Raw genomic sequence first — 15,784 nt, 5'->3', positions numbered from 1 at the left:
ACACATAAAGGAAAACTGAGTTAAAATTGATTTAGAATGTTTTACACAGAGTCTGAAGGCACAAAAGGGTTAGGAGGACCCTTCCACTGAGTCACAAGGTTCTGAGCAGACCCTTCCTTTCTAAACTCCTGATGGAGCTTAGGTGTAGCTAGGTCCAATCTTTGTCTCAGACCTGATCAACAGTTTACATGTCAAGGATTACGTCTGTAATTAATTAGATCACCTGAAGAAACACTGTCCAAGGTATCAGCAAGAGGTGATCTTAGTATGATGTTGTAAAAGTATCAGTTCACCACAGGTAAAATTTTTACATGGCTTCTGATATAGCAGCAGTCTGAGCTTATTTACAGTTTTAAGATGAATCACAAGATTTTAGCAATACTTAATAATTGACTAATTTAACATTTATATAGTGAGTCAATAGGATTTACTACAATCACAGCAGTGACAGTTATAGATCTGAGATTGCAGCATTCAAACTCTACTTGCTGTAAGGTATCTGATTCACACATGCATGCACATGGACAAAAAGAGATATATAGGGATAGAAGTGTATAAATGTGTATAAATATATATATGTAATAAATTAAAAATGCCTGTTAAGAGTTCCTCTTGAATTGAGTGAAATACTTCAAATGTATTGGAATTTATCAGCAATCAGGAGTTGAGCCCCAAGGAGTGGAGTGTTTCAGCCCAGGTCTCCTTTTCATCGTTCTCTGACGGTGCTGTAGTCTTTGCAGACTGCAGAGTCGGTGAGTTCTGAGAGGTGTCGCACTCAGTGCAATGCTGGCGCTGCCCACTGGAGTCTGGGAGAGCTCAGAGGGCCTCACAGAGCACAGCTGTCTGTGGGGGCACAGCATGCTGGGCTGCAGTCATCAGTAAATTTACATCCTGGCCACAGCCCGGCTCAGTCACTGGAATTTGGAAAATTCCAGTAGCAGTGCTACTGTTCACTCAGACTGTGGTTCATGTGAGTAATGATCAGAGGCTGCCGGGGCTGACTGAGTGTTTCTGCCTTTGTTCCTCACTGTGGCAGGCACCAGGAGTTCTGGTGCGGGCGGTGTGCTCCCACCTTAGCCTGGCAAGAGTTCCTGCTACAGTCAAGGGATACTTCAGTGGTCCACCAAGGCCAAAGCATAACAGGGATTCCTGGGATTGCAGAATGTCCTGGGAAGCGGTGGGCTGGGCACAGTGTGGAGGAAAATGCACCACCCCATTGCTATGGAAAAAATAAATTCCATCCCATCCACCCAGACGTAGTAGTCAATAGGTAGAAGTTAGTGATACCATTGGCTCATTTTCTTCAAAGAAGCAGCTACTCTTTTCAATCCTTTTTTCTTTTTTCTTTTTTTTTTTTTTTTTTTTTTTTTTTTTTTTTTTTTTTTTTTTTTTTTTTTTTTTTTGGTGAAATAATTCACTTTTTTTGGTTGCAGGTACAAAAACAGTAACTTTTTTTGAACTGCCACATTTACTAAGTGCAATGGTAATTGTAACTGGACAAAGCTGCAAATTTTGGGAAATGAGATTATGTGCGGAAGTGGTTTACTTGCCCAAGGTCAAAGAATTCAATTATTATGATAGAAAAGTTAATTCTTTTCCTCATAGAAGAGAACTAGATGTAGAAACTGTTCAGCTGGTATTTTCTTTTGCATGTGTTTTCTGTGCTGGTACTGTTAAACCCAATTGTGCATCTTCTTTGATATTTTAATCATATTTCTTAGCCAATGCAATTACTAAGCTGACTCATTAGTAAAGTGGAGATAACTTAGGCTGGCAAAACTATGTAGCCTCTGCTTATTGACATAACTTATTTCCAAGTTCTTCTAAGATGACTTCTTAACTCCTGAGGTTCTGTGCATTTTGAAGTAGTGAGTAACCTGCCTTCCTGTTTCCTGCGGTCAGAAGTATTTTTATTTATTTATTTTTAAAAAAAATGTATTTTGTAGAAAATTCTGGCTTTTAGAGCAATTTAGGTTTGGATATCTGCAGTAGGTATTTGTTGAGAGTAATTTATAAGCTGCTGCTTTCTTTTTCTTCTTAAAGTTTCAAGACTTTCAAGACTACATGTACTCTCTTGGTAGTGTTGTCAATCACAAAAAGCAAATCTTTGAGGTGAAGGCTTGAATTAATAGGTGTTGCCAGTTCGGTCCCTCATCTCTCATGCTGAAAGTATGGCTTTTAAATTTTATCTTTTCTAAAGCACAGAGGAAGTTTCTTCAGCCTATAAATCAAAGTGTTTTGGACAGTTATGACACAGGTTAATTAAAAGTGCTGATTGGATGTCCAAGGGATCTCTCCTTAATGGAAAAGTCCATCAGCTATTGTTTGCTGGAAGTCACACTTAATAATGTGACTGCTTCAGAGTTTAATTTGAGACAAGATAAAAAGCAAATCACAACAATTACTCAAGTCTCAAAAAGTTCAGACAATGATTCAAGCACTAGCACCACTTAAAAAAAGCATACATGAATTAATAAACACCGTTTGTTCCCTTTTCTGAAGTAGTCTGCCTTGCTTTGAAAGATACAGCTTAAGGAAAAATGGGAACATAATCTTTGAATGTTTTGTTTCTGGTGAAATTAAAGTAATTTCTACTGAGTTTTGGAGGTTTAGATTGGGTGGACATCTTGAAAATGAAGAAAAGCAACTTCCGTAATTTTCTCAGGACTGGGGAGATCTGGTGCTTAAAGAGGTCACCATTTTCAAAGATTCCCTGTTCTTCAAATCCTACAGGGTTTAACCATATAAATTAGTGAGGGAATTCTCTCTCTAACAGCAGGAACCAATATCATAACTGTACTCTTGTGGATCTTTTGTATTAGATATTTTATTTCTAGAATTACTTGTTTTTAGTCTTTCATAGGGTCAGAGAACAAGAGCCAAACTTACTTGATGCCTCTTTGCAGTATTTCTTGGAGTCTTTATTTAATAAATATATCATAAAAAGGTCATATGCTAAGTTTTTAATATTAACATTAAGGTATAGTACTCTTTATTACCAGCTGTGACTTCCCTAGGGAGACTTCATGTTTTTAAAAATGGTACCTGTTAATTTTCCATGGAAATTTTACTGTGTCAGCCATAACATATTCAGATGCAAAGATGGTACTGTGAACACAGATGCAAAGATTGTACTGTGAGCAGATAAATATGGGAAAAATAAGTGATTTTCAAGAGGTGGAAGGCCATTTGACAAACAGAATAACTCAGAAATGGGTGATTTTGCAGAAGCTGAGAAGTAAAAGCAAGTCCGAAGCCAGAAATAAGAGGGGGTTAAAATAACTCTGTTTCTCTTTCCCCTGGTTTTTTCCTGCATTTACCTGCTACTGACTCTTGACTGTTTTTTCATGCTGGGAAAATGTTCATAGATAGTGCTTTTCATTTGAGTTGATCTCAAAAGTAAAAGGAAACAAATCTCATAAAAATTTTATTCAAGGTCTTCAGTTTCAGAGTCCTTGTCAACTTCTGTCTGCAAATACATTTCTATAATATGTCATTTTCAATTATTTTGCCAGTAGAAGCATGTGTACAAGTGTAGTAGGCTTATCATACTTAACCACACAGGCGAATGCTGCACTGTTTTCTGTGGCTTTAGTGCAGCTGTGTTTTACAGATCATCCAAGGATGAGGCGCCTCGGGTCCTTAGTGAGGAGGAGATGAACAGACTGGGAGCGAGGATTGTGAAAGCAGAACTCATGGGAGACACGGTAATGGCTGTGAAAAAATGTCATGATTTACTGCAGTTTTTCTTCAAAGCTCACAAGGATTGAATTGTGGTGTTTTGTGTTTTTTTAAGGGTATTGATTCAAGCAAATAAAGACTTGAAAAATTTTATAGGATTTGAAGATACTGCTTTGACAGTAATTACTCCTTTAAACACAATAGTTTATAGACTAAAGCAGAGGATTCAGGTCTCCAGGCTTTTTAGGATAAGCAGCATATCTAGAACCAGTTGTTCTCTACCCTTTTTATAGTGTTTATTGTCTTTTATAAAAAAGGGAGCAAGTGAAAACTACAAAGCTCCCTATCTTTGTTACAAGGTGAACTGTCGGGAGCTTTACTTATTTCATCAGCTTTGTTGCAAGCAGGTGCTTGTGGTCCATAGCTCTGCTGTATAAGCAGACTTATTAATTATGAAATGGATATTGTAAAATTGAAAAGAATAGCATATGCCATTGCAAGCAGCTCTGCACTGGGAACAGCTGTGGAATGCCTTGTGGTGCTGCCCTGGTTGAGGTTGGTCTGTGGAGCTGGGAGAAACAGCTGCACATTTAATGTGCCTTGTTTCAGCCAGCTACCTGAAGGAACAAGAATTTCACTCTTGTGCAAAACTAAATTTGGAAGTTTATGTGTTTGATTTCTTACATTAAACATGGCTATAATGAGTTAATTCCTTTCAGTAGTGCTGTCTGGAAGTTTTAGTTATAACAAGGTCAGAGTCTGTTAGTTATTTAGCTGTGTTTTTCAAGTGCTTGGCTCTGAATAGCTGCTCTTAATGAACTATTTTCATGTTTTTTAGAAGCAAACAGTATCACTGTGGACTTTTGTATTTTTTAAGATTAATATTTACTGCACCTGTTTAGTTTGCCTCTTGTGACATATTTGCAGCAAAATCTGCATCTTTAAGAAATAATAAATGCTTATTTATAGTAATATATAAAACATGTCTCCAAGTGGTTAGTTAATATTTCTCAAGGGGTATTTATTCTTTGATTTGTGAAAAGTTTAAGTCTGTTTTGTCGTTATTGCTGGACCAGGACATGGTATTGATCTTTGTTAAAACACCTATCAGATAATTCAAAATTTTTAAGGAGAAAATAAATCTTTTCAAACCAATTTTATGTTATGAATTCTTTTTCCACAGACTTTAGACATAGATGTGGATATGTAGCTTTAAACATTTGAACAGCAGTATCTTCTCTAGAAATCCTGTCCATTTTAAATGTTATTAGCTTCAAAAGTGAATGAAAAGCAACTTGAAGCAATGTATTTCCCACTAAGGTGTAGTGTTAAATGATTTAAATAGATGTGTCCATATGTTAGTCTCTAGTTTTCTTAGTTAATACCAAAAAAACATACACTAGTGAGGAAAATATGTTTATGAAAGTGATTGTATGATAGGTTTGTGAGGGACTGGTATAGTGTAAGCCATCTGTACACTAGTTGCTAAAGTAGTGGGGAGGGGAAGGTCTTCCAAAGACTCATGGAAAGCAGCAAAATTTTGTAAACTTTTTTTTCTGATGCTGCTCAATTTCAGTAGCATTGCCTAAACAAAGCTTTGGGCACAAATCTGGCTGTTTTCTTTTCAACCTGATAGAAACTGAATGCAAGTGATTTCATGAAAAATATACATGTATTCTGTGGAGAGGATGTAATTCATTTAATGTTCTGTCGTTTTGTTTTGACCCAAATCATGTGGCAGAAACCAGTACTACAATTTTATTACTATTTTTATATATACAGTTTTCTATATATGCACTCTGAATCAACCTAGTTTAAAACAAACTAAAATCAAGCAACGACAGTTTAAATAATAAAATAGCTAATGTAATATATATAACATATTATAGCTTTGTAGCATTTTAAATATTTTTCATGGTCTTTCTCTAATCAAATTGAAAATGCAGCTTTTTAAAGCAAGTTCATCCCCACACACCAGAACACATGGTTATGTAACAGCATGTCCTGGTGACTGGAGCTTGAGGTTGGCCATATGGGCCAAATGAATTCTGAATCTGTTTTTGTTACTGATTTGCTGCCTGGTGTTGATCAAATGACTTAATTTTGGGATGGCAAGTGTGGGCATGATGGTTGGAGACCAATCAATGAAACTGGCAGAGGGATTAGAGTATATATAAATGGTTCTATGCTTTATAGGTTGATAAGATGGCAGTTCCTAGCAATCCAGAATATTTTGAAATGCTTGTATTTAGTTAATAGGCTGATGGATAAGAGAGCAGGAGCATCAAAACCAATTTGCAGAAGACTGTAAACAGTTCTTATTTTCTACCTCTTGTAAATTTTAATTTTCAAAATAAGGTCTGAAGTGCAGAAGTTGGACATGGAGAGTAGAGAGATACGAAACTTCATAGCAAAAATTTCTGAGAGATATTTCCCTAGACCCATAGAGCTGATGTATGTGTGCAAAGGTGTGTGTGTACAACAAAAAAAAAGGGTATAATGTGTTTAGGCTTCCTTATTTAGCGTCCTCTACGTAAAGTAATATCTATGCTTAGTTATGCAAAGCATTTATTAGTAGAACTTAATAATGTTTAAGAATACATTTTCTGGTCTTTTAAAGGCAATACTTTTCTCTATACTTCAGATGCCTCTATTCTGAACTTTTTTTTTCATGTTATATCCTATAAAGAGTTTTGTTAATTATATTGACATGGTTTCTTTAGTGTTTTGTGTCATTAGAGTTTAAAATGTTGCATCAAAACACAAAACATGAAATGAATAGTTAATCTGAAAGTTTAAGATAGTTAAACTAATGAAGTACTGTCACTTTCTTTGAAGGATTTAGCTTCACAACTTCAAGCAGAACTTGACAGTGCTCGCAAGTTGAGAGAGACTCAAGGACAGATTCCAGCAAAGGCTGCCAGAGAGGTAAGTGGAAAAATATTTCCCTTTTCTTTGCACTAACACAATGCTATCATACAGGTAGCAGCTGAGTTAGAGAACATCAGATGTACTTAGGAACATTAGGAAGTGTGACTTCAGGTGAGTGAGTGTCCAAATTGAATTGTACTTTTTGTTGGTAAACAAAACTTTCTCCATGGTACTTTTAGCAAATTCATTGGGTTTTTTTACTCATAATATTTCCTCAGCAAGTGTATATACCTTTCATTAAAAATGAAACTGATATGAACTGACTGTTACATAACTGCTGTCTCTGAAGAAGCTGGCACTTTAAATATTACTCCTTTTGAAGGGTGATGTTAAAGAAATGTAAGAAAGCTTCTCCTGCACCAACACTGATATAAGGAAATAGGGTTAATATCTTAAGTTATGAGCTCTTTTCTCATGATGGAGAGGAAACTTTCAGGCAAAAACTAATATTCTTGTTCAATTTGACCCTTCACTATACAGTGAAAATTCAGCTGCTAGTGAGTTGAGTTTGAAAAGCACTAACTTTTTTTTTTGTCCAGAAAGGCTTTATGTCAAACCTGATACATAAACTAGTATTTGTTCAGTCTTTAAAAGACAAACTAAACTGAATTATAATGTGTGGCCTCTGCTGACTACCTTGTGATGATAGTATTTAAGTCTCACACCCTGAATTCACAAGAATTTAAAATTACAAAAGCTCTGTGTAGGTAGACTCTGCTTCATTGCAGTGCAGTTCTTTGGCATGTTTTTCATATGTGGAAAAAATCCATTCATATTTTAAAACTGGGAAGTAAAGAGTGTGTTGTGGGTGGACCCGAGAAATGTTGGTGGACCTATTCCTTAGATACTGAGTTACGGATAACCATTTTGGTCAGGTCTTCAACCATATTCTGATTTTTATCTTAATTTTTAATTAGAATGTTTTTGCAACTAACAGTCATTGCAAAATTACCAAATGTAAGTATTTATGAATATGCCTTGCCCGTGCCTCTTTCCTGGCATCTTATAGTCTGTATTATGTGGGGTTGGAGTGTCAGAAGTCCAGCAGAGCTCACAGTTGCTCTGCTCAAGGCACTTAGTGACACCAGGGTGTTCTTATTGATTTTACAGCTTTGAATTGGTTTTGACTACTGGGACACAAGCAGGATATGTTTGGTTCTCCTGTGTATCAGGGGCAGCTGTGTTTCACTGTCTGTCTCAGCAGCCCATCCCATAACCCAGAGGAGGCTGATTTATGAAGGTGTGTTTGACCCTGCATCACTCAGCCTTTCTGTGCCATAGACCACCCCAGCACCAGCCCCAGCCACCTCAGCCAGGTGTATTGCAAGGGAGGTACCTGAAGCACTTTCCACAGCAGTGGTTTTCCAAATGGATATCCTTGTGATCCCAAAGTTTCATAGCTTTGCCTCCATTACCAGTAACAAACAAATGAAGCATTTTGTTTTAGCAGTTCTGTCTCTGCTTCTGCGGACCAGCATGGCCAGTGTCGTGCTGAGAGGTCCTAAAATGTGGCTTTGCCGTATTTCAATTTCTGTTGGGAGAGCTGGGGAGATAAATCAGGAAGCAGTGAAGACAATTTCAAATGCATCTCCCTAGGAAGTTTTTTTTCTTAATTAATTGGACATAAATCAATTTCCCAATTCTGTTCCCTGTGTGACTGAGTGAAGACTTATGCTTGTATAAGGGGGTGTATGAATGGCTGGGGTTTTTACAGAGGACAGATCAATTCTTTTGACAGAGTTGCTGGTTTATTCTGGCTTAAAGTGATCAAGAAACTCAGAGTGAAGGGACTATAAAGTGCTAGCTTAAATCCTATTTTAATTTTATATAATTTTATTTTGTTTGTAAGTGAGAGTAGAGGCAAATACAGATTTTACAGTGTGCCTTAGTGACTAGTTTTGTTATTTTTTTTTACTTAGACAAGAATTCTACCCCAAGCAATCTCAAAAATGGTTGTAAAGCACAATTTTCAAAACCTGATGTCTGGAGTTTAAAAATGTTTTGTTTCTCAGCTGATGTATTTCATGAAGTCTCAGCTTGGGTAGAACCCCTCTGTTGTTCACTGCAGACTGCCTTAAGTATGTAACCCTATTAACTTTAGTATGAATACAGTTAAATTATTTGTTAATGGAATTCGGGTATTGTACTGGAATGCTTTGTCCTCATTTAGATTGTGCTTGTTTTGTCTTTAAATTTGAGAAGGAGGCAACCTTCAGGGTCTATGGAAATCCAACAACTTTTGATTTCACTTGGGATAGAGTTAAATTATGCTTATTTTCAGATACTTATTGTCTAATTTGGGCATTTTGAGAAAGCAAGGGTGCACTTTAAGTGCTAGTAAAACTGTGTTAAGAGAAGGCTGTACCATAGGGTTTCTGAGTTGGGATAGATGATGAAAATGATACCTATTGAATATAAGGAGACAGCAGAAAGTTGTGGAGACTTTAGCAGTTAGAAAACAACTTCCATGTGTTCATAGTTTACTTCTTAAATATGGTTTTTATGTCTGTTCTGAAAGTGCTACACAACTCTAGATTTTATTACACTGGTTATGAGACTGTCACCTCTGCCATTGTCAGTGCCAGTCACAACTGATGTAATTTATACTTTTATTCAGTATTTTTTTTTAACAAACCATATCTGAAACATTAGCACTCCTTTGAGGCACATAATTCGCAGTGGGTTTTGCTACTCCAAAGATTGGAACGTAAAAATTTAAATGAGGAAGAGGCAGAATATAGAATATATCCTTTGGAAGGGACTTATTGCGAACATCTAGTCCAACAACATGGTAGTGGATGAATATAGTATAAGAGTATGCATCTTTTAAAACTGTTTTCAAACCCAAATGAAGTATGTGTTAGAAGAAAAGCTTCTCAACCCTAAGCTTTTTTTCTGCATTCCATAGAACATAATTAGTATGCAGGAAACAGAAAGTAGTCTCTGCTGAGCAAATAAATCCTAGAGACAGTTTTCAATAATGATGAATTGCATTTGAAAGACAAAATCAATACAAAATTGAATGAAAGCTGGAAGGTGGTACTTTAAGCAGAATAACATAGTAGGATATAGTGTCACTGATTACTTAAAAGAAGAGAGTTCTGAAAAGTAGAAACAGCTATAGGCTTTTTTGTTATGCATTTGAGAATATGTAGGGGAAATATGAATTATTTAATCACATAAAATCTTCATTTGAATAACTGAATTTTCTGTGGAAGTCCTTCAGCCTTTGGTCTAGTACGAGTGTTTTTCTACTGTAGAGTATTCAGTGCTTCTGTGAAGCCTCTTGGGCATAGAAGATATCCGTAGACTAAGACCTGAATTTTGGCAGGCACAGCATTTCGTTTTATAATGGCTGACCTGGTGCTGCTTGAAAGGAGAAAACCTTTCCTAGGCTACCTGTTGCATCTGTAAGAGTAACAGACTCCAGACTATTGCTTGTGCTTCTCAAGTGGAAAAGATTTATGGTGCAGGAAGATGTTAGTTTAGTGAGTTTTATGGTGTAAGTGGGGCTCATCTTTTAGTGAAAACCTTCATAATATTAGGAACTCCATGTACTTCAAGTGCTTCTGCTATTTTTATTTGATTATTTTCTTTAGTATAAGTAATAAGGTTGATTATGTTTCCAACACCTTCTATCTGAAGACAAATTTTGATATATTGAAGGTCTGGTGTTTAATTTGGATTCCTGAGATTCATTAGACTGCAGACTGAGAGGGAATTCCAGGGAAACTAGCTCAATATAAATAATATTTTTTAAATTCTTTTTGAAGAACAAACACTGGATTTTAGAAAAGAAACTGAATAAAACAGCTTGGCTTAAATCTCAAATCCTACTTGTCTGAAGGGGGCCTACAGGGAAGTCAGAGAGGGACTCTTCATTAGGAACTGTGGTGGTAAGACAAGGAGTAATGGGTACAAACTGAAAAAGGTGAAATTTAGCTTAGATATTAGGAAGAATATTTTTTTACTGCAAGAGTGGTGAGGTACTGGAACAGGTTGCTCAGAGTGGTTGTGGATGCCCCAGTCCTGGCAGTGTTCAAGGCCAGGTTGGACAAGGCCTTGAGCAGCCTGGTCTAGTGGGAGGTGTCCCTGCCTATGGCCAGCGGGGTTGAGACTAGACCATCCTAAAGATCCCTTCCTCAATATTCTCTGATTCCATAAAATTGCATCCCATTGTATATAGTTGTGCATTAAGAGAGACAGGATGGAACATGCTGGATCTTTATCCAGAGAAATGATTTGCTGTGCAGTTACTATTCTGATACAAGTAAATCATGTGACATTAGAAGTTAAGTAGCTGAGAGGAACCAGTTGTGGAACAAACCTGAAATAATGTTCTATTGGTTCCGGTAATGATGATGAGGAAAACAAGAATGTATGTTTATTTTTCATATGTTTTCAAGATTGATCTGTTAAAAAAATAGCTTAAAAATGACAGTGATTCCTTGGAGAAAGACAATTATCTGGAAGTAAGGTGGTGTGTGTGTGTGTGTGTGTATGTGTGTGTTTGTGTATATGTGTGTATACACACAAAATTTAGATAGTTATTAGTACTTCACAGTAGGAAGTGAAAGAAGGAAGGAAAATCAGTTCTTCTGATGTGTGGGGATTTTTTATCTAAAAAAAACCAAGCCAGTGCTAAACAAGCACAAAGAAAGCATAAGCCAAATTATCCTGAAAATTAACACTCAAAATTGCAGGTTTGCCAGGATATTTAATTTTAGGTTTGGTGATTGAGACTATAAAGACAGATATTTTTCTGCAATGAAAATATTTGGTTGTCAGAATTTACCAGTAATATGTTTTCATAACTTTCATTCTGACTTAACCAGTGCAGAACCTAAATACAGCTGTAGGAATGCTTACAAACTTACCATATTTAAAGAATCCTTTAAAATTATTTAAAATTGTTTTGCAGAGAAGTATAGCTGAGACACTTGTATAAAAACTAGAAGGCTGGGGATTAATGATCCTCACTAAATGCACAGTAAAAATCTGAGATTTTATTTGGAACTTCAGATGGTGGGGAGATACAGCAACAGATGGCTCATGGCCTGTTTACTCTCAGATGTTTTCAGCTCATCATAATTCCTGATTCCTGCTGTTCCATCACACTTGAATCTTGTCTGCAAGATGGCTGTGCCATTCTTCCTTCAGCAAAAGTTTGTGTTTTCCATACAGACTTGACTAGCTCTAAATGTAACACGCAGTAATGAAGGGGATATACTTCTGCAGAACAGCTTTCATATCATTAGTGCATACTTCTAAAAAAATAATTGGTATGTGCTGTTATTGATTAGTCTGTTTCCTGAACAGTCTTGTTGATGTCAGTAAGAGGGGATTACACAATTATTTCAGACAAAGACATACTAGGACAAAGTGTTTTATCTTCCTGAATGTAATTTGTAGAAAATTGCAAATTTTGTTTTAATTTTTGTTTTAATTTTTGGTGTTTTTTTTTGTTTTAATTACTTTTGCAATTAAAACATGTTGGAGAAATTATATCAGTTACTAAACAATGTAAAATATCTTACAATTTCAGTACATCTAAAAAGTATAAAAGGGCAGAATGGCTAAAACTTCTAAGATTTCTAAATGAGAATACAAAAACTTCCAAGTATGCTTTCACGCCAGAGACAGAAACCTTAACTAAGTGCCATGCAGCACTTGTAACTGATGGTGTCATTTTTTCTGGCTCTGTTTTCCTCCCAACATGTTCAATTTCTACGTATTTTTACTGCTATATTTACCCTTTCACTGTGTTGATAAATCAGTTGATAAGATGAAATAGAAATCTGTGGACTTAAGAACCAACATGCTGCAATACTTCTCTTTTTTCATGGTCTGAATATATATGTTTTGTGTCAGATGTTCTTGCTGTAAAAACAAGCCATCCAGTCATTACATTTTTTACAAGTTTTCTTACATCTCATGCCTACAATGGCTCATTGATGTAACTAAGTGACTAACCATTTCAAAGTGTAGCTAACAAGTATCAAACTGAATATTTAGAGCTTTTTACAAGCTGCTCTGCTGTAGGTTACATGTTACTGGTTCCAGTTTTACTTCCTCAGACTGGCAGTATGACTCTTACTGAATTTGACTTTAGATTTTTGTTTGTGTGGCCATTCTGCTCAAGAGATGATATTCTGATCACCCTATCTTAAAGATGCTCTAAGAAAATAAGTACCGAGCAGAAATAGATTTCTGCATGCAGGGCTGATCAGAGGCATTCATTCTAAAGAGGAGATTAATAAGGATTAATAAACTGCTTATTCTGAGTAGTAAATAGTTTAGCCAAAATAATGTTTTTGTAATATAAGAACAAAGAATTGCTGAATTTTAAGGGGCAACTGACTTTATATCAATAAGAACAAATGAAGTTTTAAACATACTTTGTTATTAACTGTTGTCACTCACTTACTGGCAGGAAGAAAGCATAGAGACCTAATTCTTTTCCTTGATTTGGAGGTTTTGGGGTTTTTTTAGTCTCGTGCTTGGTTTACACACAAACCAAACACTGCCTGATGCAGGTGCTCTTCTGTAGAATAGTTCACCTCTGTGTTGCAGCCTGCCTTAGATTTTCTAATGCTCTCTTTACTGTTAAACATAAGGGCCTAATTATGGCAGTCCAACTTTCTGATCTTGTAAAACCTTTTAAAAATCCCATTACTGTGTTAGCACCTTTTGAATGTGTAATAGTGACTCATTAATATATTTATGAAGTCTTTCTTGAAGTACTAAATTTTTAACCTAGTTTTTAGTAGTTTGCTTTTGCTTTCCTTCCTCATGCTGCTAATGCTCTTAGTCTTATCTTTTTTCTGCTTTAAGAAACCCAAATCAAAGATGCAACGTGTATACGGTAGCCTGCTGTTACAGACCTCTGACCATTTTAATTTCCTCTTCCTGTGAGATGCACACTTCAGTCTTGCTATAGAGAACCTACTGATTTTTATAGACATTTCATTGAAGGTTACAGTGCCACTATTCACAACAAATGTTAGAGCCTGAAGGGGAGCTTAGATGCTTTGAAACCTGTTACTTGAGGATTTCAGGTTGGGAATAAAATGACTGCTGAATACAAGACATGGCACCCTTAGGAAGAGCCAGCACTGAAGGAGGCAGATGCTCTTTCCACACGGGATGTACTTGTCCTTCGGGTAACTGGTGATTATGTGTGAATGCAGCCTGAGAGCCTAGGAGAGGGGAACTGGAATGGGAGGAGAAGAGCCAGTGGAAAAGAGCAGGAGACAGTAGATGGAAGAAACAGCTGAGTCCAGCACTCTGAGAAGTGCTAGATACCTTTTAGATACTTGCTGATACTGTAACATAAAGACAGACTTTTCCAATAGAGGAATAAGGCAATATTCAGGGCATTTCTGTTTGCCAAAGACTGTAGGGGAAAGGAAACAGGTGGCATGCTTAATGGCAGCATCTGATTTGACAAAAGCTAGCATTTGGCTGTAGAGGCTTGCTCCTTGCTGGAGACTGTTCCTTTGTTATTCCTTCATTACACTGTGCTTGTACCACTTGAATGTAGCTCTCAGTAAACATTTGCAGAAAGCTTTCAAATCATGCAGCATCCAGCTTTTTGTTGGCTTAGTAATTAAAAAAAAAATCGGGTTTTTTTTAGCTTTAGTTGTTCCCCACTACGCAACACACATTAAAATATATTTTATTCCCTTTAGCTACTAGGATTGAAAAACAGTTCTAATTGAGTGGATCTTATCTCAGATGCTTGGCCTGATTATTCGATTTGCTCACCTGCTCCGGTGTCTGTTCCTCAAATTAAACTGTGCCCCTGGTATGGCAGAGGATTTCCACTTCCTCCTGCCGGATTATGAAACAGGGATAACCTCTGCAGAGTTCAAAAATATTTTTCAGATCTGTATATTATTTATTTATGTATTTAATTTAAAGCTTTTATCTTTCAAAACCAGACTTGTCTGCTTGTTTGGTTCAGTTGAGTGTTAATTGCTATGTAGCAGTTCATACATTTGGTGAGGACAACTGTGTACTTTGCATATTTAATTGCCCTGAAGTAAAAATTCATGTTTCTTAATTAATGGCAACAAACAATTCCTCTCTCATTCTGGAAATAGACATTATTTTTATTCATTTCAGACTGTAAATTATATTGTTTGCTAAGCAATCATCTCAATATTCAGGGATAGTGACTGAGCTCTCTCCTCTCCAGCTTCAATTTTAACATTTAACAACAGGTATATTAAAAGTACTTTAATATAGGTTTTTAAACTTATGTTGTACTTAATAGAAATATTATTTATCTGATCATAATTATTAATAAGTATTTGTTATATCGCAATGACCACATTGTGTTACCATATATCATGTCATACAATAATGGGAATGCAAGTGTAAAGAAAATATCAATAGATAAAAAGAAAACATTCAGTTACTGTTGCAGTTAGATTGATAGTCACGCTCCTTTGAAAAAGTCTATTACTTCTGTGAGTTGTGGATTTTTCCTGCAAAGGCTCTTTCTCAGTATGGTGTAGTTGTTCAAGTGTAGAGGAAATCTGGTTTTTATTATACTTGTGTGAACTTGTCCATTACAAATGTTAGATATATTGCCCCAGAATTCCCAGGATCAGCCTTTGGCACATTTTAAAGCTTTTTATTATATTGGCCACTTTCCATTCTGTTTGTACTGAGACCTGTTTAAGGGATATAGTGTATGCTGAAGGATGTGGACATTATATATTGGAATTCGTTTTTGGAAGCTCTAGTGAAAATCATTACTTCATGGCAGCTTACTTAAAAACCTTTTTTACTGGTACTTCAATTTAAAAATGATTTCTAGTTTTTTCTGGTTTTTTTTTCTTTTTTCTTTCAAAAAGCATTGCTGAATAAAATACAATTAATTAATATATTATTCAAATGTCACCTTCTGATAATGCTGTAACCACTTTAGCATCTTTTTCTACCAGAAAGCTTTTTGCTTCTGATGTGTTTTACTAATTATCATTAGTATGATTCTCCTAAAAATCAATTTCTTGTGTTAATAAAGTTAACTTTTGATTATGCTGTATTTTTAAGTCAGTTCTATTTAGATAGGGTTTTGAGTTCTGAAGGATGTCTTTATCTCTAATGGCATCTTTAATCTTCTGAATTATCATGTTTGGCTTGCATCCATTGGATTCATTTT

At 35.9% G+C, this 15,784-nt stretch overlaps 1 protein-coding gene across 1 annotated transcript in view; it reads left to right on the top strand.

The window, feature by feature from the left end:
• CWF19L2 (CWF19 like cell cycle control factor 2) overlaps positions 1-15,784 on the top strand; it is a 58,895-nt gene that overhangs the window by 18,699 nt on the left and 24,412 nt on the right. The window contains exons 9-10 of the mRNA XM_063394583.1: positions 3,614-3,707; positions 6,520-6,609. Coding sequence (XP_063250653.1) covers positions 3,614-3,707; positions 6,520-6,609 — 184 coding nt within the window. The remainder of the gene's footprint in view (positions 1-3,613; positions 3,708-6,519; positions 6,610-15,784) is intronic.

The sequence above is a fragment of the Prinia subflava genome, chromosome 3, assembly GCF_021018805.1.
Source record: "Prinia subflava isolate CZ2003 ecotype Zambia chromosome 3, Cam_Psub_1.2, whole genome shotgun sequence".
Taxonomy (NCBI): Eukaryota; Metazoa; Chordata; class Aves; order Passeriformes; family Cisticolidae; genus Prinia; species Prinia subflava.
This window is presented reverse-complemented; position numbering and strand designations above follow the sequence as displayed.